At 43.1% G+C, this 22,840-nt stretch overlaps 1 protein-coding gene across 1 annotated transcript in view; it reads left to right on the top strand.

The window, feature by feature from the left end:
* MROH2A (maestro heat like repeat family member 2A) overlaps nucleotides 1-22,840 on the top strand; it is a 62,734-nt gene that overhangs the window by 29,712 nt on the left and 10,182 nt on the right. The window contains exons 17-32 of the mRNA XM_070946571.1: nucleotides 4,582-4,634; nucleotides 4,720-4,827; nucleotides 5,637-5,756; nucleotides 6,369-6,491; nucleotides 7,580-7,738; nucleotides 8,602-8,733; nucleotides 9,681-9,760; nucleotides 11,139-11,247; nucleotides 11,333-11,440; nucleotides 12,274-12,378; nucleotides 12,597-12,714; nucleotides 13,761-13,882; nucleotides 17,827-17,979; nucleotides 19,119-19,273; nucleotides 20,670-20,787; nucleotides 21,030-21,220. Of these exons, the coding sequence (XP_070802672.1) occupies nucleotides 4,582-4,634; nucleotides 4,720-4,827; nucleotides 5,637-5,756; nucleotides 6,369-6,491; nucleotides 7,580-7,738; nucleotides 8,602-8,733; nucleotides 9,681-9,760; nucleotides 11,139-11,247; nucleotides 11,333-11,440; nucleotides 12,274-12,378; nucleotides 12,597-12,714; nucleotides 13,761-13,882; nucleotides 17,827-17,979; nucleotides 19,119-19,273; nucleotides 20,670-20,787; nucleotides 21,030-21,220 (1,954 nt within the window). The remainder of the gene's footprint in view (nucleotides 1-4,581; nucleotides 4,635-4,719; nucleotides 4,828-5,636; nucleotides 5,757-6,368; nucleotides 6,492-7,579; nucleotides 7,739-8,601; nucleotides 8,734-9,680; nucleotides 9,761-11,138; nucleotides 11,248-11,332; nucleotides 11,441-12,273; nucleotides 12,379-12,596; nucleotides 12,715-13,760; nucleotides 13,883-17,826; nucleotides 17,980-19,118; nucleotides 19,274-20,669; nucleotides 20,788-21,029; nucleotides 21,221-22,840) is intronic.

Here is a 22,840-nt window from a genome sequence, read left to right on the forward strand (position 1 = left end):
ATAGATCAATACAAATTCTATGTAATCATCACCTTTTTTGACAAAGAAACAGTTATCAGCAGTAGTAGCATTGAAATCCATAGTTTTAAGTACTTTTACTAAACAATCATACCATCGTTTACCAGATTGTTTTAACCCGTATAAACTCTTGTTTAATAACCAAGTCTCATCCTTGTTTGTGTATTGACTGTGAGGTGCTCTTACATATATTTCCTTATCTAGTTTTGCGTGTAGATACGCAGTCTGTATGTCATATTGGAATACATCGAGATTGAGTGCTGATGCTACTACTAGAGCTGTTTTGACACTCTCAGTTCTTACTGTGGGGGAGTATGTGTCAGTATAGTCCTCTGGATATTTCTGTGCATAACCCTGTGCAACTAATCTAGCTTTGTATAGGGTATTGCCTCCCTCTAAATTTTTAATTTTATATATCCACCTAGTACCAATAATGGTTTTGTCTTTTGGTGCAATTGCAGGTGTAAATACATTTAATCCTTGTAAACTTTCCATCTCTTTTTTCATTGCTAATTCCCATTTTTCCTTTTCTTTACGAGGAAGTTTTAACACTTCCTCATATGTATTAGGTGTCGTTGGTTCTCCATCCATGTGCATTATATAATCCTTGTATTTATTTGGCATTTGATTTCTGGTGTTTCTAATTGTTTTTTCAGGTTTACTATTGTTATCATGCAAATATCTTGCTTCCTTTTTTGTTAGTGTGTCTGTCTTTATTTTGTGTTGACTATTTGTCCATGTTTTAGTTTTGATTCTATGATTGTTATCATTTAGCTTTTCTATAGTCCTTTTCTCTTGGGATTTCGTATCTTTGTTGTTACTTGGGAATATTTCATTAAGATGTATTTTAGACCAGTTGGCCTGTTCATGAAACACAGCTGTTCTGGAAACTATAAATTTGTTATTATTATCAATGAATCTGTATCCTTTTGTGCCTGTCTCATATCCCATAAATCTGAGTCTTCTAGACACATTTTCTCCCTTTCTTCTTAATTGTTTAGGTATGTGTACGTCTGCAGTGACTCCAAATATGTGCATGTGTGCTAATTTTGGTTTCCTATTATACATCACTTCATATGGTGTCTTATTTACAATGCTGGACCAGGTTCTATTCTGTGTGTAATTGGAATAATGTAGGGCTTCTGACCAGAATTGTTTGCTTAAGCCAGCATCTTCCAATGTGCATCTAATCATGGTTTGTAATGTTGAGTTCTTCCTCTCTGCAATCCCATTCTGAAATGCAGAAAATGGGCTAGATGTGTAATGTAACATTCCTTTGTCCTTCAGCCATTGGGAGAATTCCTTAGACATGAATTCACATCCCCTATCTGTCATGATTTGTTTTATTTTGATATTGTGTTGCGTTTCTACGCGTTTATAAAATTCTTTAAATTTCTGAAAAGTTTCATCTTTGTGTTTTAATGTATAAACAAATCCATAGCGACTATAATCGTCCACTATGGTTAAGAAGTAACGTTTTCTATAAGTGATTGATGGAGTTAGTGGACCAACTAAATCCATGTGTACTAAATCAAAAATTTTATTGGTTGACCTAGTTGATTTTCTAGGCCTGGGGCTAGTTTTTAGTTTTGTAGATTTACATACTGAGCATTCCAAATAGTTTTCACAATTTTTTATTTTAACACCTTCTGCGTGTTCAGTCATTTTTTGTACTACAGGAAAACTGGCATGTCCTAACTTCCTGTGCAAAATATGAGCACACTCATCATGAATTGGCTTACCTATTTTTGGTTTTTTTTCATTATGTGCATCCTTGTGATCATGAGCTACTTTACATTCATCATTGTCACTGTTGCTAATGTTTCCATCATCTAGTTCAATACAATCTTCCATATTTGAATCAATGTTGTGTAACCATTTTTCTTTTGTTATTAAATAAGGTAGGCCTCCTTTAATCATTACTGTACCTATATCTATTTTATTTTTCTCCAAGGTCGCTTTTCCTTTTGAAAAAACAATATTAATATCAGAATCTCTGCTTAGTTTTATGGCACTTAGTATGTTATGAGGTATTTCAGGTATTAGTAATACCCCCTCTATTTTTCCTAGGCCGGGTAAGGTTACATTCCCTCTGCCTAATACTTGAACCTTTTCTTGGTTAGCTACCTTTATTACAAATTTATCTTCTACAAATGAAGATAATATACTTTTGTTATTAGTGGTGTGATTAGTTGCTCCAGAATCAATAAGCCAATTATTGTTCTCAGTTTGTTGTATGTTAGTGTTGTCTTGTTTATTTAGTCCATTCAGTGAACCAGATTTTCTATCCTTTGAATTATCTCTGCCCCCTCTATGCTCTCTGTAATTTGGTGGGCTTCTATATCTATGTCTATCAATGGAAGACTGTCTATAATTGTATTTGTTTCTGTGTTCTGACCTATGTCTTTCTTTTGAAATTTTGGGGCAATCTCTTCTATTGTGTTCCCTGGATCCACAGTTGTGGCATCTAAATGTTTCATTATATCTTTCTTGAAAAGCTACTTTTCTATATGGTTTGTGTTCTATGTGGTTGTTAGAGCGATTCCTCCTTGAATTGTCTTCAGCTATTAACTTATTGGATAGACTTTCTATGGATAAGTATCCTAGATTGATTGTGTCTAAATGTGACATATAATTATCCCATGATGGGTCAAGTGAGTTGATGATAACACTTTTCATTGTTTGATCTGAAATCACCTCCCCCCTTAAATGCAGTTCAGCTCTTATTTTGTTTAAAGATATTAAATGTTCACTTATGGAAACCCCTGGTTTTATCCTAGAGGAAAAGAAATCTTTAGACATTCTTGTGGTAGTAGCTACACTGTCACTGTGAAATAAATTGAACATGCATTGAATAATTTCTGAAACAGTCAGATTTTGCTTAATGCTGTGATACATAGCAGGAGATACACTAGAAATTAATAAGAAAAATGCTCTATGGTGTAAGCAGTCTAATTTTAGAGTCCAAGGTCTTTTTGGGGGACTAGTGATAAAAAACAGTAAGTTTTCTTTCATAAAGACAACCTGGAGCTGCTGATACCATTCTTGTAAATTAATGCCATCTATCCTCAGCTTTGGGAAGTCACTGGGCAAATTTCCGATATTATTGGGTCCATTACTTACAACCTGAGGTAGTCCGTGATCTCGTAAATGCTGGAAATTACAAAATGGCGTGGGAATGCTTGCAACGAGCCTGCACGGTCCTCTCAGCAACTCATGTCTTCCTGGGCCGTCTGCGTAGTCTTGCGCATGCGCGTTGTCCATTTCGTCCCTGGAGTCGTTGTGAGAGGTTCTCGTCGTTGCGGCTCGCTCGTTCTGCTCCTCCTCAGACGAATCGGTCTCTGGCTCGATCTTGGGAGTCCTGACGATGGCGGCTGTTCTTTTTCTTCTTTTGAGAGCGTTGGTGCTTACATCGGTTTGTGGCGTGGGGCGGTATCTGCAGGGCTCTCTGGGTTCAGGCGTTGGTGCTCTCGTTGTCAGGATGGGAGCGGGTAGATTTTGAGGCGTTGGCTTGCTCGCTTGCTTTCTAGTTGACTTTTTGGTAATTTTTAATTTCGGCCCAAATGCAGCAAAAAGCGTTTTCATTGCTGATTTTATCTGAGTATCTGTTGAATCACCTTCACTTTCTGATTCTGATTCTTCTGAGATGTTTGACTTTTCTTTTTCGTTTTCACTGTCTAGTAATGTTTTTCGCCCCAGAAATTTTGAATCGAGTTTTCTGATTGGCTCTGCTTCGCTCACCCTGGAGGTCTGTTGAAACCAAGATGGCTGCCATTCAAAATTTTGCGCGGGATCACCGTTTTTCTTCTTCATGGTATTTCTTTCTGTAATCATATCACTCACTATTTTTGAATCCTTTGGCTTTTCAGTAGTGATGTGCTTCTCTTTCGCTGCTCCGCTGTTTTTCAGCATATCTTGGAGGTTCGCGATGAGGCTTTCATCATTCTTCTGGCTTTTTAATAGTTTTAATATCTCTGACCTGAGTTCGTTGTTTTCTATTTTGATTTCCTCTCGGTCATCATTTTCGTTTATTATTTCTTCGTCTTCAGTGGTGTATTCTTCGGATTCTCTCGAAATCGCGTTTGTGGATTCATCGATTATTTCTTGATCCGTTTCCATTTCTTTGCTGTATGCCCTGGTGTTGGGCCTATCTCTCTTAGACATATTTAAATTTTTTATTGAGTCAATTAACCATCCTCTGCTACCAGCTTGTTGCAATATTTTCAGGATCAGACTCAATAAATCTAGTAAGAGTTAAGAGTTCAAATATATCTCTCTTTATTTACACTAGGCATTCTATATTCACTGAATATTCACAGATAGAAGCAAGGAATGGGTGCGTGCAGCTCCTTATATATACAATGGGTGGAGCTAGGTGTGGGAGTGGTAAAGTATGAATACATTAAGAAGTGAAGAATAAATTAACCCCTGATACCCCGTTCATACATTATTTACATATAGAGAATAAGGCATTTACATGTGACATTTCCAAAGGGCTTTAAAAAGAACCATCTCTCCTCCTGATTCCCTGGGTAATGTTGGTCTCCTATGCTCTCCCCAAAGGCCACAGCAAGTACACATTGCCACCAGCAGCCTGGGAGCAGAAGCTACTGGAGGTAACCCCAGTGATGGGAGCATGAACGTTTCCCATGGCACTGACGACCCTCTCTAATGGCCTCCATTCTCCTGATGCCTCCACAGTTCCTGAAGAAATCCTTACAGAGGAACCAGGAAGAAGGATGGAACCTAATCTTGGGGCAGGAACTCATGAAGCAGATGGGTGTCTATCACAACTCCTCTAAAGAAAAAGTCAGTGTGATAAAGAATATTGGTGATGTCCTTCATAAAAAGGCTAACCAGTTCCACCTCGTAACTCATACACTAATACGTCCCGTGTCAGCCTTCCCCAGCCTAGAGAGCCTTCAAACATATAGATTTCACCTACAGTAAATCCAGTAAATCAGCTAGTAACAGAGGTTGTGGTGGGTTTCAAAACGTTTTACTACCGGTTCTGTGGGTGTTGCTTGGTGGGCGTGGCATGGCTTGGTGGATGTTGTTTGGTGGGCGTGGCAGGGGAAGGATACTGCAAAATCTCCATTCCTACCCCACTCCAGGGAAAGGTTACTGCAAAATCCCCATTTCCTCCCGATCAGCTGGGACTTGGGAGGCAGAGAATAGATGGGGCCGGGGCCAGTCAGAATTTTTACTACCAGTTCTCCGAACTACTCAAAATTTCCACTACCACTTCTCCAGAAGTGGTCAGAACCTGCTGAAACCCACCTCTGCACCTTCCCCGGCGCTATGCCGCCCTATTTAGCCACGTTTTCCAGGCCGGGCGCATGCGCGGAAGGCACGCGTGCAAGCAAAGCACATGTGTGGAAGGCCAAGCGCATGCACGGAAGGTACGAGCGTGCACAAAGCGAGTGTGTGCGCGTGAGGCAAACCAGTAGTAACAATATCTGAAACCCACTGCTGAGTAAATCTTCCACTATTGTGACCATTGTTGAGAATTCTGAAAATTAAAGCCTACAGTACACATGGGATATTGGTTCTGGATGGTCTGGGTTTCTTTAGGCCATGTTTAAAGAACCTCCAGCTGTTTCATTTCTCTCCTCCAGGTCTTTCTCTACAAGACTTTGGGAATTGCTCTTTCTGCTACAGGGGATGTTGGTGGGGTGACCCAGCAGCTCCTGAATCTGCTCTTGCATACAGATTATACTGAGGAAGCCCAGCAAAAGGCAAGAACCGCAGTCTGCTCCAAACTAATGAGAATTCTAGATTTCTTCTGTTATAATGTTGTCTGCCTTGCTCATACAGTACATGATGATGATGATGATGCTATTTGGTAATCCTAATCCTCTTTCTGACACTGTGTTCTGATGTTTTGGGAATAACTTTGTTTTTTAAGTATGGCTTTACTGGAATTATATAGGATTCCGCTCTCTATATTCCGTTTGATATTGTTGGAAGAATATACCTGTTCAAAAGAGGTTATTGTTGTAAATCAGGCAATGTTCTCTTTTTGCTCTGTTCTGTGTTTTATTTTGTCACTGGGCTCTGCTTCAGTAGAAGGCTTGTTCTGTCATGCTGGAGAGAAGAGGACACTTTCAACTATTATTAAATCAGAGAAAAGCATCAGAGTAGAACACAGGTCACATTTGCTGTTAATTTTAAAAACGTCTTTGATTTTTTTTTTTCCTATGATGGCAGGGCCTGTAACTAAATGATCCACTTAGCTCAGTTTCTCTAGGAGTGAGAAAATGGGGTTAAAAAGATCCTAAGTGGGGAAACTGGATTTGACAGAGAAGCTCTTCTGTTTTCTGGCTACCGCTTCCTTCTCTTGTCTCCAGGGTGTTCGCTGGTGTCTGGCATACTGTGCAGAGGGGCAGCTGGTGGCGGTGCTGGAAGCTCTACATCACTTTGAGAAAGAGATTTCTGAGGGAAAAGATTTGGCTTGCTTTCAGATTGGCCAGGTTTGGAGATTTTACTACTTCATACTATCTTCTTGGTCTTCTTGACTAGCAACTGGGAAAGCTGGCCATATGAGAACATAGGTAAAGGTAAAGGTTCCCCTCGCACATATCTGCTAGTCATTCCTGACTCTAGGGGACGGTACTCAGTGGTGGGTTGCCCCGGTTCGGACTGGTTCTCAAGAACCAGTAGTAAAACTGGCGGGAGGCTCTGCCCACGGACACGGACGTCATCAAAATAGAGCTGCGCATGCACAGGCATGATGCAAACCGGTAATAACAGTAAGTAGAACCTACCCCTGGCAGTGCTCATCTCTGTTTCAAAGCCGAAGAGCCAGCACTATCTGAAGACACCTCTGAGGTCATGTAGCCTGCATGACTAAAAGCCAAAGTCGCACGGAACGCAGTTACCTTCCCACCAAAGGTGGTCCCTATTTTTCTATTTGCATTTTTTACGAGCTTTCGAACTACTAGGTTGGCAGAAGCTGAGACAAGTAACGGGAGCTCACCCCATTACGTGGCACTAGAGATTCGAACCGCTGAACTGACGACCTTTCGATTGACAAGCTCAGCGTCTTAGCCACTGAGCCACTGCGCCCCTATATGAGAACATGGTGCCTTTTTAAAAGATCACGCTTAAAGCATGTTTCAGTCAGACCTAGAGTCCAGATGATGCAACACATGTAATCGTATATGCTGGGCTCCCTTCCACAGGCATCTTCTCTCTGTGTTGGCACTGCAGTTCCCAGAAGTCTTAGCTCATATGACCTTTGGCCTTTGTGTCTGTCTCTTTGGTTTGCCAGCCTAAAAAGAGAGATACAGAAGACAACCTTCTCCAGCTTGGATTTTAATTTCTTTGAGCAGGCTTTTACAATTCTCCATTTTGTTTCTGAGTCAGACTCAAGAAAATTTCTCTAGCATCTCTAAGCATGAAGCTCAAACAAACAGCACTTAGAAAGAAAAATACTTAGCGAGCAAGAAAAACCAAAATTATTTCTGATAACTTGTCATATTTTCTCTGAAACAAATTTGGGACCCCAGCAGCAGTATATGACTCTGCCTTTAGAGTTGGTCTTCTTCATCATCTGTAGGCCTTGCCTCAGCCAGAGAAAGAACATGTGATGAAAACTCTCCTTCTATTATATGGTAGTGTGGCAATCCGTGTTCCCCAGGAGCAACTAATGCCTCATTTGGCCAATGAGATTGTGCCAAGGATCCTACACCATTATATGACACTAAACAATCCAGAGGTGAGTTATTTGCCTTATTGTGCTACTGGGGTAGCAGGATTCTGCTTCATTTAACTGGCGGCATTGGATTTTGAGAGCATCCTTTTAGGGATGAAGATCAAGAAATGAGTTCTGGAATCACAAAGAGTATAAGTTACAGGAGCAGATCAGTGGTGAAATCCAAATTTTTTTACTACCGATTCTGTGGGCGTGGCTTGGTGGGCGTGGTGTGGCTTGGTGGGTGTGGCTTGGTGGGCGTGCAGGAGAAGGATACTGCAAAATCCCCATTCCCTCCCCACTCCTGGGGGAAGGATATTGCAAAATCTCCATTCCCACCCCACTCTGGGGCCAGCCAGAGGTGGTATTTGCTGGTTCTCTGAACTACTCAAAATTTCCACTACCAGTTCTTCAAACTGCTCAAAATTTCCGCTACCGGTTCTCCAGAACCTGTCAAAACCTGCTGTATTTCACCCCTGGTTTACATGCCACCCAACCCAAAAGTTGAATGGATGTTTGCAATAAGATATCCACCCACTGGCTATCTTATTGCTTTAGGTCATTATACAAGTCAAAAAAGGCAGTCCCTAAAAGGTATAACATAATTTCATCTATGAAAAAATCCTGGTTGATTGGTAGAATATATTTTACGGTCCTAGCTTTTGGAAGCACTGATGGTGTTGTTCAGAGGGTCTTCAAAATTTCCCCACAGGACTGATATGGGTGATTGATGCCCTGCAAATTAAATCACTATTTATAAACAAGACTGTCAGTTATCTCTTACTCAGGAAGGGTAGCCCTTTGGTTATTCAGTGCTTCCTTCCTATTCTTTAATCCAAGTTCCTCTTGGAGTCAGCCTTCACCATCCTTTTCCCATTTCCATTCAGAGGGCCATTGATGTTGAGCTGGTTCTGAGTTTTGCCCAGTGCGTGTCAGAAATCAGCCTTTCCATGAAGAGCAAAGGTGATTCCACTACTTTCCACCTGCCTCAAAAAAGAGCGTTGCTTGACCTTCTCATGGTGAGTGCAATTTGTTTATTTTATTTAACATACTTGACTTGATGCTTGCAAAAGATCCCCTAAAGGGATTTCTTATACCTGGTCTCAGGGAAAATTAACTGTAAAAAATTGGAAGGATCTCATAAATCTACCATGTGATTTTTGTTCTGGCTGTGGCTCTTGCTGGAAGGGACGTTAAAGACATGAGCATTTTCACTTACTGGCTTTTCCTTCTCCTTCTCCTTCTCCTTCCTTGTAGAGAGTGGCTACTTTGAAGATTTTGTCTTCCAAGCTTTCGGACTCGTACTAGGGATGGTCCTGAAAGCTCGGAAGACAAAACCTCTGAACCTGGTGACTGACCCAAATTGGATCCTGCAAAGTTGCCTTTGCCTCAAATGAATTCTTCCATGCCAAGGACCACCCTTGGCAATTGACTGGCATGTGAACTGAGCTGATGTGGTCGAGTTATAGATGCAACGTTTATTATTTATTATTAATTATTCCAAATTTATATCAGGGCTTAACTTTCATGTTAATGTTCTTTTCTCTAATCATATTGACATTTTATTCTTACACTCCACCCTGAGTTCCTTATGGTTAGACAGGTGGCCATATACCATATATGTAAATTGGATGTATGTATGTATGTATGGTTGGATGGATGGAAGGAAGGAAGGAAGGATGGATGGAAGGAAGGAAGCCAGGACAAAATTTATGTTTGAATTCATAAATTTACATGTCATTAAAATTAAATATAGTCCTATCTATATATTTAAAGTAACCCAATTACTTTAAAAATGACTATATGGTGACATCTTTGGAATGTTTCTGAGGCGGTATCATGTCCTAAAACCCCAACTGCTTATTCTGGAATGTTCCTTACTGAGGAATGCTGCTTGGGAACTCAATAGAAGGATCCCAATCTAAACCATGCCCAATTTATTTCCTTCCTATACTGTTTGCTACAGAATACTGTTAAAACAGAGTCCCTGGAGGTGCTTGTAACTCCTGTCTGTCAGCAGGTGATGGTTGCTCTTCGGCACCTGAGGCAAGTACTCATTGCTATGCCGTTCCTTTTAAGATCAGCCCTACATGGATAGTCAGAGCACAAATAAAGAGTGAGGAACCAGATTGCATAGTCTACCTTTAGTTCTGGCACACAAAATGCTTTAAAGCATGTATAGATGCCAAATCCTCACCTCCAGTTAATGAGAAGCCCTCACTGATTGGGTTTGGACAACATGTGAAACTAAATCACTGAATTAACACAATACATTGAATCTTTAGCTTACCAAACCTAGCCAAGTTTACCATGATCCAGGTTTTTGATATTTTGTGATTCAGCTAGTAGACCTTTAACTGAGTTGTAAAAGGAGCTGTTATCCAAGAAGCTGTTATGCAGAATACAAAGGAAGGGACATTACCTCCCTCTGCCACTCACCAAGTCAGAAATTAATCTCTGGAACTCGGCATTTATTTGATTTCTGTCCATTTGATGGCTGATAAGTATGTAAATAAGGAGATGCTATCAAGAAACCCTTTGCTTTTTGGATATCATATACTGAAGATGTCCTAAATAAGGAGGCCCTTACTGACCATAACTGGCATCAGTTGGGGAATGTGGACATATTTAGAATAAGAATAGAATAGAATAGAATAGAATAGAATAGAATAGAATAGAATAGAATAGAATAGAATAGAATAGAATAGAATAGAATAGAATAGAATAGAATAGAATAGAATAACAAAGTTGGAAGGGACCTTGGAGGTCTTCTAGTCCAACCCCCTGCTTAGGCAGGAAACCCTACACCACTTCAGACAAATGGTTATCCAACATCTTCTTAAAAATTTCCAGTGTTGCAGCATTCACAACTTCTGGAAGCAAGTTGTTCCACTGATTAATTGTTAACTGTCAGGAAATTTCTCCTTAGTTCTAAATTGCTTCTCTCCTTGATTAGCTTCCACCCATTGCTTCTTGTTCTACCCTCAGGTGCTTTGGAGAATAGCTTGACTCTCTCTTCTTTGGATATTGGAACACTGCTATCATGTCTCCCCTAGTCCTTCTTTTCATTAAACTAGACATACCCAGTTCCTGCAACTGTTCTTCATAGGTTTTAGCCTCCAGTCCCCTAATCATCTTTGTTGCTCTTCTCTGCACTCATTCTAGAATCTCAACATTTTTTTTTATGAACTCAACATTTTTCAACATTTTTATCAACATTTTTTCATATGAACTAGTACATAAGAGTTTTTGATTGTTCTGACTTTGGAACCTCTGCTGAAATGTTGATACAGTAAAAAAAAAGAAAAGAAAAGGAAAGTGACTGGATCATATAATGGGCCCCAGTGAGATTCTGTTTTATTTGCTTCAGGAACTGGGAAGGCCAAGAAACTGCTTTTTAAACAGAGTATTATTGTTTCCTCAGCAAGGTGCCAGAAATGCTGAGCCCTGAGGAGAACTGGAAGCTGGCAGAGGCCTGTCTGAGCCATGTCTTTGCTCTTCCTCCTTTGGGGATTGAAGAAGGTGCCAGTCAGGTAAGTAGTTGTGTGCTGTAGGAGAGGTCTTTGAAATCCCCTGATTTTTCTATACTAATAAGTGCTATTGTCTTCTGCATTTCAGACTCTCTATACTGGTACTTTGACTTCCTTGTCAGAGCTGATGGAGACCTTATTGGAGCCAGGATCAGGAGAGAATGACTTTTCAGACTGGTTCCAGCAGATCTTCCAGGTGAATTGGACAGAAGAACTTCGTGTTGATTTAAATAACACTGTCTATGATTTTATAGTGTCATCAAGAATAGCAGTCATTTAGGCTTCCATTAATTTATCTAGTCCGCTTTTAAAACTATTTAAAGCTGTAGAAAGTTATCACCCACCCCCCTCATAGAAGAATGATATATTTTAGGAAATATTTAAAAAGGCAGAATATTATATTTTCCCTAAAAGAGAAAGAGAAATCTTAAGGAAGACAGAAACTCAGAGGTTCAGCTCCCTGCTCCCAGCAGTTATTTGGTGCCCATTGAGAAGGACTGGGCCAGCCTATCTACAGAACGAAAGACCTTCAGCTCCAGGGTGATGGGATTAAGACATGACCCTCCAGGACATAATAGGATTAATCCATCTAGCAGCAATTACATCAACCCAGGCTCCAACCAAACTTGATTCAGACAAACATGACCCCACATGGACCAATGGGAGTCTGACTACAGCCAATAGAATACATTTATTGCACAGGAATAGGAAGCTCAAGGGCAAGGCCCAAGAGAGGGTATAAAAATCCCTCACTCTCTACTCCATGTGGTCAGTTGCCCAGGACCTCAAAACCATGTGATCCTGTTCATCAATAAACCATCTTTCCAATCAGCCTCCATGTTTCCAGTGTCTTTTTCCCCATTTGGAACTGAACCAGATGGATATTTCTTCCAACAAAGCTATATGACAGCAAATTCTATACATTATCTACCACTTTTTATTGGTACAAACTCTCATTGGATTTAATTTTGGTGAATAGCCCTAGATTCTAATGGTGGATGATAACATAGCCTTCCATCTTCTCCACAGCTCTTGGGCTACTGGCTGGTGTCGGAGCATGAATGGGAGCGGGCTCGGGCTATGCAGCTTGGTGTCCATCTACTGAAAGCTCATTGCCAGAGGACTAGTACTTCTGTGAGTATGGCCCAGCATCTGCCAAGCGAAGCCTGGCCCAGCAAACTATTCCCAGGGGGTATGTATTCTTGTATGTTGGGGGAAACATCTCCATGAAGATTGGTCCAAGTTTCGCAAAAGTAGCTTTTTGGAATTGTTACTTCCAGCAAACTGGTTTATTCTGTAAGATTAAGCAAAGTTTAGCAACCCCATTGCCTTTTAAAAATAATCTTTCACAGATCTCTCAGAACCAGTTCAGCCACTTGATGGCCCTGTTGGGTCCTTTCACTTATGACACACTGGGCACCATTCGTCATAGTGCTGGTAATTGCATTCGACTCCTGCTAAACATCCAAGGTGAGTTTAACAATGGAAGAGCGGGGGGTTGGACTAGATGACCTATAAAGTCCCTTCCAACTCTGTTAATCTGACCTCTGCTTGTGTAAACTTACATAGGATTGCGGCCTCAATGAACAAACCATTTAGCCATCTCAGGCCACTAGACCGTTGAATTCTGTTTAGGGCCCATGTTCGAAACAGTCCTTGGGCTACATCCCATTTGTTCAGCAACCATTCAAAGTTACAAAGTTGTTGAAAAATTGAATTAAAACTGGTTCTTACACTTGCAACATCTCCATGGTGACATGATGAATATTTGGGTGCTTGAGTGACAAGCTCACTTTTGCTATAATCGCAGCTTCCAGTCATTCATTTCCAATCCTTCTGCCAAAAGGATTTCTAAATTCCCGCGGGGTGGTGGGATGGCAGGTCTTTTCATCTCAGCCCTGCTGTTCAGGGTGGCCGAAAGAGCAGAGATAGCAATAGCAATAGCAATAGCAATAGCACTTAGACCTATATACCGCTTCATAGTGTTTTACAACCCTCTCTAAGCGAGTTACAGAGTCAGCATATTGCCCTCAATGATCTGGATCCTCATTTTACCAACCTCAGAAGGATGGAAGCCTGAGTCAACCTTGAGCTGGTGAGGATCGAACTACCGGCAGTGGGTAGAGTTAGCCTGCAATGCTGCATTCTAACCACTGTGCCACCACAGCTCTTGGAGAGGGATAAGGTAGATAGGCAAGAGGGGAAAATTGAAGCAGAGGCAATTTGTGGAGGGCAGGAGAAGCATGAGGTCGTTACCTAATAACCGCAACTGAGACTGCTGGGACTGCCATCGCTAAGTGAAGTGGTCATATGATGTTTTGCTTGACATCTGCTTCTCTTAGCAATGGAAATGCTGGTTCATTGCTTCATTATCCTTCCCCTGATTGTAGGAGGATACATTTTCAATTATTGTTACATCCTTGCTATACTACTAAAACTTACTGAGAAATATTTTCTAGCTACAACATGGAATAATAGAGCATAGTATTCAGCCAACACCTTCTTTATTTCTTTAGGAGCCACAAAGTTGCGTGAGCCCAAAGTGCGTGTCAACCAACAGCGATTGTATTGCATTCAAAGGGACCTTCAAAGTGAGAGTACAGAGACGATGCACACTGCCTCTCTCCAGTTGGCCAAAGTACTAAAAAAATGGACAGCTTCTTCTGTGTGACTGCATATTGCGTGCATGAATATCTACAGATGTTTGAACAACTGCCACAGTGGCCATTGCTGAGGATTCTGGGGACTGACTTTCACACACTGGGATATCGTAGAGCAGGAGTCCCCAACCTTGAGGCTGCAGCCCACTACTGGGCCACAGCCTGTTTGAAACCGGGCCATGGAGAAACAGGCAAGCGCATGCACGTGAAGCTCCAGTCACATGAGTGGAGGTTGTTTAGGTTCGCGCACAAAGCTCCACTTGCGCAAGCAAAGGGCACTTGCGTTTGTACGCGAAGCCCCACTTGCGTGAGCAGAGGGCACTCACACAAGTGTAGCTTTGCACACGGGCACAAGCACCATCCACTCGTGCCCTCTGCTCTCGCGCAAGTGGAGCTTCGTGCACAAATGCAAGCACTCTTCACCTGTGTGTAAAGCTCCATTTGAGTGAGTGGAGGGCATGCGTGCACATCATTCACACAAATGGAGCTGTGCATGCGCATGCCTGGGTAGATCCTGGCGGGGTGACTGAGGCTGGTCTTGAGAATGTTACCTGGGATGAGTTCGACCCTGTGACTCCTGAGGACGTGGACAGGATCCTGGGGAGTTTAAACGCAACCACATGTTTATTGGACCCGTGCCCCTCCTGGCTGGTACTGGCCACCCGGGAGGTAACACGAGGCTGGCTCCAGAGGATTATAAATGCTTCTCTGAGAGAGGGTTTCTTGCCTCCCACCTTGAAAGAGGCGGTGGTGAGGCCCCTCCTCAAGAAGCCTTCTCTGGACCCGGCTGTTTTGGCAAACTACCGTCCGGTCTCCAACCTTCGCTTTGTTGTGAAGGTTATGGAGAGTGTGGTTGCGCGACAGCTCCCACAGTACCTGGATGAAACCATCTATCTAGATCCGTGCCAGTCCGGCTTCAGGCCTGGGTACAGCACGGAGACGGCATTGGTCGCATTGGTGGATGATCTCTGGAGGGCTCGGGACAGGGGTTGTTCCTCTGTTCTGGTCCTGTTAGACCTCTCAGTGGCTTTTGATACCATCGACCATGGTATCATGCTGCGCCGGCTGGAGGGATTGGGGGTGGGAGGCACCGTGTTGCGGTGGTTCTCCTCCTATCTCTCTGACCGGTCGCAGTCTGTGTTGGCAGGGGGGCAGAGGTCGACCTCGAGGCGCCTTGCTTGCAGGGTGCCACAAGGGTCGGTCCTATCGCCGCTCCTGTTCAACATTTATGTGAAGCCGCTGGGTGAGATCATCCGTGGTTTTGGGGTGCGATGCCATCTGTATGCTGATGACACTCAGCTGTACATCTCCATCCCAGACCACCCCAATGATGCCCTCGAAGTGATGTCCCAGTGTCTGGAGGCCGTGCGGTCTGGATGGGGAGGAACAGGCTTCGGCTCAACCCTTCCAAGACCGAGTGGCTGTGGATGCCAGCGTCCCGGTATAGCCAGCTGGTGCCATCGCTGGCTATTGGGGGCGAGTCACTGACCCCCACAGAGGGGGCTCGCAACTTGGGCGTCCTCCTGGACACATGGCTGTCTTTAGAAGAGCATATGACGGCCGTGGCCAGGGGGGCTTTTTATCAGGTTCGCCTGATATGCCAGTTGCGCCCCTTTCTGGATCGGGACTCCTTGTGCACAGTCACTCATTCCTTGGTCACGTCACGCCTGGACTACTGCAACGCTCTCTACATGGGGCTCCCCCTGAGGAGCACCCGGAGGTTCCAGCTGGTGCAGAATGCGGCCGTGTGGGTAGCACCTCTCCTGCGCGAGCTGCATTGGCTCCCGGTGGTCTTCCGGATGCGCTTTAAGGTGTTGGTTCTCATCTTTAAAGTGCTCCATGGCTTAGGGCCAGGGTATTTGCGAGACCGCCTGCGTATTGCCACCGGCCAATACGCTCTCACAGAGAGGGCCTCCTCAGGGTGCTGTCGGTCAGGCAATGTCGGCTGGTGGCCCCCAGGGAGAGAGCCTTCTCTGTGGGGGCACCCGCCCTGTGGAATGAGCTGCCTCCTGGAATACGATTGATCCCGGACCTCCGGACCTTCCGTAAAGCCCTGAAGACGTTTTTATTCTATCAAGCCGGCCTAGCCTAAATGGTTTTTAATTGGGATTTTAAATTTTATGGATTTGGGGGTTTTAAATTGGGAAGCTAGTGATTTAATTCTTTTTAATTATCTTAACTTTTGTATTTGTATGTTTTTTAATTTTGGCTGTTCACCGCTCTGAGTCCCTTCTGGGAGAAGGGCGGTATACAAATTAAATAAATAAATAAATAAATAAATAAATAAATAAATAAATAAATAAATAAATAAATAAATAAATGCCTGCCACTCACACACAGACACACATGTGCTAAGCCGGGCCACCAAGCTGGAAAGGTTGGGGACCACTGTTGTAGAGGACAATTCACAGCATCTTTCTCTGACTCTTAAAGAGAGTTGTCAGTTTATAGCAAGGGACCTGATCAGTGGTGGTTTTCTACCGGTTTGCCCCAGTTTGGGTGAACCAGTAGTGACAGTGGCGGGAAGCTCCACCCACCCACCCAGACATCATCATGGACACTCTGTACATGCGCAGGAGATTCTGCGCATGCGCGCACTCCTGGTTCCGAACCAGTAGCGAAGGTAAGTGGAACCCACTACTGGACCTGATATACCATACACATACAGTATATGTTGCTGCTGATAGAATTAGTATAGATTAAGAAACCGAAAATACCAGCTTTTCATCAAGTTTCCTAGGTAGTCTTCCCATTTGGAAGGTAGCACCTTCCAAATGTGTCAACTCATCTCCCAGAATTTTCAGCTGATGCCATGCGGGCTAGAAATTCTGGGAGTTCAGTTAACATAACTGGGGGCATCCAGGTTGGAGAAGGCTGCTCTCAGAACTTCAACAAAGCATGAGAACAAAAATGTAGGTACAGTCAAAATAAAATGAAATTTTCATCCTGGCCCACATAGATAATACAATTTTGTGTCAGACTTCGATGCTATCTCAAAATAAATGAATTTCCAAACTGCCAATCTTTAAGGAAATCTTTTCTTTAATTGAGCACAGCAACTGGATCATGACTCGATGCGGACAAGACTGACCTTTTGCCCCCCAATCCCTCCCTTTCCGATCCCCAAATCTCTGCTTCTCATTGGCTATCTTCCAAGTCATTCTCCAGACTTCTTGTCTCGTCATTTCCCAGGAATGTCTCCCCCCCCTCATTTCCACGACAACCCGGCTTCAAAGGGATTTAGCAGGCAAAAGTTCAGAGCTTATCTCTCTCCTCTCTATGCCAGCGTTGAGGCGCTGACATCTTGCTTGTTTTGTTTTGTTGTTCCACCTAGTGTTGAAACGTTGCCAAAACCTTGTTCAAAAATAGGCATCTGGCTTGGAGAAAATAAACCCAGAAAATTGGTATTTTTTTAAAGAAGAGTCAGATCACTTATAGCTTAGTTGGATACCCAGTGTAAAACGAGAATCTCCCACTGCAGTGATATGGGAGAATGATCTTGGGAGACGGGAGGAAAAGTCACAAACCAGACAACCATTCTAAAAGATATCTCAGTACCCAGGAGAGGGGTGAGGGAAGCACTTCATAAGGGACCTTCCCTAGTTTTCCAAAGAAGAGGGGAAAAATACTTTCAGTTTTGCATCTGTCTGTTAATACAGCCCTAAAATGAAGATGGAGTTCGTACTTATAATTGGGTTGGGTTTGTCTGGGCTACCTTGAAAAGCTAACAGATCCAAACTAAATCATGTGAGGTAGAAGAGATCTTTTGAGATCCTGGAGAGCTGTTGATGTATTAGAGAGAAAAATGTTCTGCCCATGCTTGGTCTGAGTTCATACTGTATGCTCGAAAAAGGATGAAGTGATGTTGCTCTGACTTAAGATGAAGGTCCTTTGAACTTTCTGTCCTTACTTTCTCTTTCAGATTGTCAGCTGTGTCCTGCCTCTCCAAGGAATCCTAACCTTCTTGCACACTTTGCTGGAGCAACTGAGGACTGTGAATGGTTCCTGCGACAAGGCTTCCCTCCTGTGGTTTGAGGTGGCTGTGAAGGAACGGCGGCCAGATCTAAAAGATAAGGTAAAGCCTAAATCTGATCTTGTTCGAATCAGTGGTGGGTTCCTCCTGGTTCGGCCCGGTTCTCCCGAGCCGGTAGTGGTGACGATATGACAACTGGATGGACACAGGTTATCCATCCCTTGATTAGATGATGGTTGGCAACAATTGGCCGGCAAGGAAATTTTTTACTCCTACCCTGCTGTGTATTTCTTAAGGCTGATAAAAAATGACATTCTTATCTCATTCAAATTCTAAAAGTATGGCTAAAATAAGAACTTGACACTTTTTATGAAAGCAGGAAAGTGGGGTCTGAGTGTATCTCCAAGGGGTGCATTGCACAGCAGAACTTGAAAAGTGAGGTCCTTTAAAAGAACTTCTGCTGTGAACTTTGTAAATGCAAACAGGTTCAAATTGAGGCAGGTACTCCTTCAAGGGGTCAGGATCCAATTTCTGGTACATCTAAAGGGTAGCCGAATGAAAGTTACATTTTTGTTGTCAATTCATGATGTGCCTGCTGCCAAATTTGACTGGCTTAGATATCTATGGAGATTCTCAGTCATCCCCGTCATGGTTGCCCCAAAGGTGCTTTTTCAAAAGGCAACTGGAGTTTGGTTTTCCTTGAAGTCATTTCTCTTCTCATCCAAGAAGCTTCTTCAGTTCTTCAGAACTAAAGAAGCTTCTTGGAGGAGAAACATCTTCAAGGAAAAAAAAATCCAGTTGCCTTTTGAAAAAGCGCCTTTGGGACGACTGGCTTAGATGTAGTCACAGGATGTCTATGAGATGAACTTTTCAGCACTTCTCACCCTGATTGCCGTCTGGGACTCCAGAAGCATCTGTAGATCAAGGGGCACTCCTAGCCTGAAGACTTCCAGTAGCAGCTGTTTCCTACCAACCAAAAATACCTCCATCTTATCTGGATTTAATTTAAACTTTGCTACCAAGTCGAAATCTTTGCAGGTTAACTCCTGAAGGATTAAGATCTTAGCATCTTTCTAAAACTGAGAGTTGCGAGTGATTTTGCAGTATTTTATAGACCTTCCTCAGAAAGAATAAAACTTACATAATTTGTTTTAGGCTCACATTTGTCTAAATACTTTCCAGTCGTGAAGAAAAGCTGCAGATATAATTTCCTTGGTGATGATGGCTTCTCCTTTTTTCAGGTTCACAATATCGTAGACATCATTTGTTCCTTTTGGCAATATTCCGAAGACTCAGCTCAGCGCCACTTCCTGGCCCAGGCCATCTGCATTTTGGCTGAGCATCATCGCAAAGCAGTTTGTTTCTCTCTCCTGGAGCAACCCCTGCTTCAAGACAAGTGAGTGGTGAGCACAGGGCTGGCCTTAATCATTACGAGCCGTGTTGACGCAGTGGTTAGAGTGCAGTACTACAGGCTACTTTTGCTGACTGCCGGCTGACTGCAATTTGGCAGTTCGAATCTCACCAGGCTCAAGGTTGACTCAGCCTTCCATCCTTCCGAGGTGGGTAAAATGAGGACCCAAATTGTTGAGGGCAATATGCTGACTCTGTAAACCGCTTAGAGAGGGCTGTTAAAGCACTGTAAAGTGGTACATAAGCCTAACTGCTATTGCTATTAGGCAGAAAGGTATGGAGCAGCAGCATTTATATTCCACGTATTTTATGTGATGACCCAGGGCATGGCATGAAAGCAACACAACCAGAGAACAGGTCTAACTCCCCTTTATTGCTCCAACTGTGCCCCCAAACGTTCCCACATTCACTACAAGTCCTGGAGCAAAGCTCTCACACACACTTTCAGAAGCCTCTGGCTGCAAGTAGTCCAGTAAACCAGGTTAATCAAACAGCAACCACAGCCAGCAGTCCAATAAGCCAGGTTAGCTAAACAGTAACCAGAGCAAGAAGTTCAGCGAAGCAGGTAAACTGGCAAGCCCCACAAGACAGAGTACAGTGATCTCCAGGCTTTGGCAAGTGCACATGAGACTCCACAGATTCAACACTTGTTCCTGACAAATGCCTCTCCCACCAGCACCTCCTTACATCTCAGTCCCCAGGTGTGCCTTGTTAAAAGGGGCGGGGCACTCTCCTCCCTCGTAGCCAGCTCAGTCTGCATTGATCTCACCATCTCTCTTCCCTCCTTGCTCCCGGCCTCTCCATCTCTGTCATTCCTCTTCCAGCTCATCTTCCTCTGCAGATTCAGACTCCGAAGGGGACATGACATTTTATATTTCATACAAAAATGTCATTGTGGGTTTCTTTTCTGCTTCAGCAGTAGTAAAGGTCTCAAATATGGATAGAGACTGACTCTTTCCATCCATCCATCCATCCATTGGATGGATTCACATACCATGCTAAACCTTCATCCTGGGTTAAGAAAACAGTTCATATATACACACATACACATTCCAGATATATATATATCTGGAACTTAAAATATATTATCCACTTAGCTTTTGTTAGCCTCTGCTAACATTGTCAGAGTGTAAAAACCACCATTGAAGAGATATTCGCCTTTATGCATCATTAATCAATTTGGCCATTGCGCGTGAGATAGGCCCATCCACCCACCACCCACTTATAATTAGCTCTGTCGCTTTTACTTCAGACATGTTAATCAATGGAGGCTTAGCTCCTGTTTCTTCCTCCCCTATTCCGCACCGCTTGGGCTGCCTATCCCCAGGGAATGATGCTGAGCTGTCAGATATTGCTTTAATGGCATTATTTTTCATCTCTAGAGTAAAGAGAGAACTCTGGGCATCGCTTGCAACCTATAAAAATAGTGGTCCTTCTGTTCTGAAGTGTTTGCTCATCTGGATGAGAATGGAAGGAAATGATACCCGCAGCTGCCTTTGGGTGAGACCTCTGGACTCGAAACTGAGGGACAATCAGTATATCCAAGGTGGGGAGGCTGATTTTCTGTGGATGGCTGGGAAATAGGTAAAGAGACCGGACAACTCATTTCCTAACAAGTTGGGAGAATTGCCTTGTCAGAGAGCTGTTGCTAGTCAAGGTCAACAAGAGTGGGGTGGATGGACCAACAATAGACCCAAGACAAATACAATTCAGATGTTTCATTGTATCTCTGTCCTTTTCAGGGTCTTGAGGCTCTCCATGAGGTAGTCTTGGCTTTGGATGGTTGTGCCACCTTCTTTCCATTACTGACAGAGCTGTGCTACATTCTTCTGCAGCAGCTCAGCAAACATCAGGATGATAAGATGCCAACGTTCTCTTTTTCTTCTCTAGAAAGCAACGGGAGTCTTGAGACAGAATTCATGACATCCCATGGGTAACATTGTGCCTTTCCTAAAAGTGGACGATTCCTTCGAAACCTCTCTCTTTCATGTTTCTGGCACTTCTTCCCCTTAATATTTGTTTGCCAGGAATGTTTCACTGCCTGCAATCTGATTGTTGCCCAGATGTTGAAGATTTGTGCGGCATTGTCCAGCAGCCATCAATTGGATAGCAATCTGTTGCCTGGGGAAGAGATCTCTTGACAATTATCTGAGGGAAATGGCTTCATGGTTTTCTTCTAGCAATAATTAAGCTGCTTGGCTGGGTTTCCATTTAATTATTAATTTATTATGGTATCAGTGATAGTGATAGTGGCAGGGGTCTTTGGGTTGGGGGATAATGTGTGCCATCTCTTAAATCCTGCCATCTCTTTAAAAAGCAAGGATCCATAGGAGGGACCAGGATCTCTCTCAACAGTTGACTGTTTAGTGGAAAGGCCTGTCCTCTCCTCTGATCTGCCATAGGGTGATGATGGTTGGTGGGTCTTTTCATTAAGCCATTATAGCTTTAAGCATTTGCTATTCATTCGAGTTGGGTGAATGCTCCCTCTTTTTATTTCTGCCTAACTGCTGCCATTTTCAATATAATTTGTAAAGCTGGAACATAAAATGCAGACTTGGAATGGCACTTCCAAATGGGGCTCCAATCTGTTGAAGAATTGTGGTAAGCCTGCTCTGATTAAATGATGCTGCAGCCAGGGCCTTGTAGATGCTCTCTGTTCCTTTTACTCAGGCCATTAAGGAAACAGCAGGAGCAGGAACAAAAATCATTTCCCTAACACTGGTTTGCAGTTCTTGTTTCAAAGAGGGAAAATCTATGCTTTAGGGTGAAGAATCCAACTTGCCCCTAGCATGCTGGCATACAAAGGAGCCCTGATGCAGAGCTTTTGGCATATCACCATCAGTAATATGTGATAAGCACAGAAATACCACAATTTATATCTTTTTAAGAAGTGGAATGGGTATGTTTAGCTGGGAACCAGAGGGAAGAGGGCAAGGCTATCTAACAGCAGAGCTGTGGTTGGCAGATGGAATCTTGTTTATGGTGATTCTGAGTCATTCAGGTCATGGTTTCCCAAAAAGTGCTTTTTCGAGAGGGAACTGGACTTCCTTATTTTTCTCAGAAGATGTTTAGTTTCTCATTCAAGAAGCTTCTTCTGACTGAATGATGGGGAATAGAAGGATTTATATTCCTTGCAGACAGTTGGTCATTTGCATTATTTTAGAGTGTTGTTGAGGCCACTTGGAGGTTTATTTGTGTCCTCAGGGTCACCTGAGTTGTGCAAATGAGTGCGGAGCCTTTTTGGAACTGCTGAAAGGGTTCCTGTAGTTTTTCTGCAGTTTTTCTGGAAATCTCTTCATTTTCCCACACCATTCGATGGTGTTCATCCCAAAGTACATAGCTAAATGTCTATGGAGATTCTCAGTCATCCAGGTCATGGTTGTCCCAAAGGTGCTTTTTCAATAGGCAACTGGACTTCCTGGTTTTTCTTAGAAGACGCTTCACTTTTCATCCAAGAGACGTCTTCAACCTAGTACTGCCTTTTGCTGCAATCTATAGATCTGCTTTCCCTGACCTGAAACCTGCCAGATGTCTTGGAACTATTTTGGAACTA

The sequence above is a fragment of the Pituophis catenifer genome, unplaced genomic scaffold (genome assembly GCF_029215685.1).
Source record: "Pituophis catenifer annectens isolate HBS135680 unplaced genomic scaffold, rPitCat1.0.hap2 SCAF_1, whole genome shotgun sequence".
Taxonomy (NCBI): Eukaryota; Metazoa; Chordata; class Lepidosauria; order Squamata; family Colubridae; genus Pituophis; species Pituophis catenifer.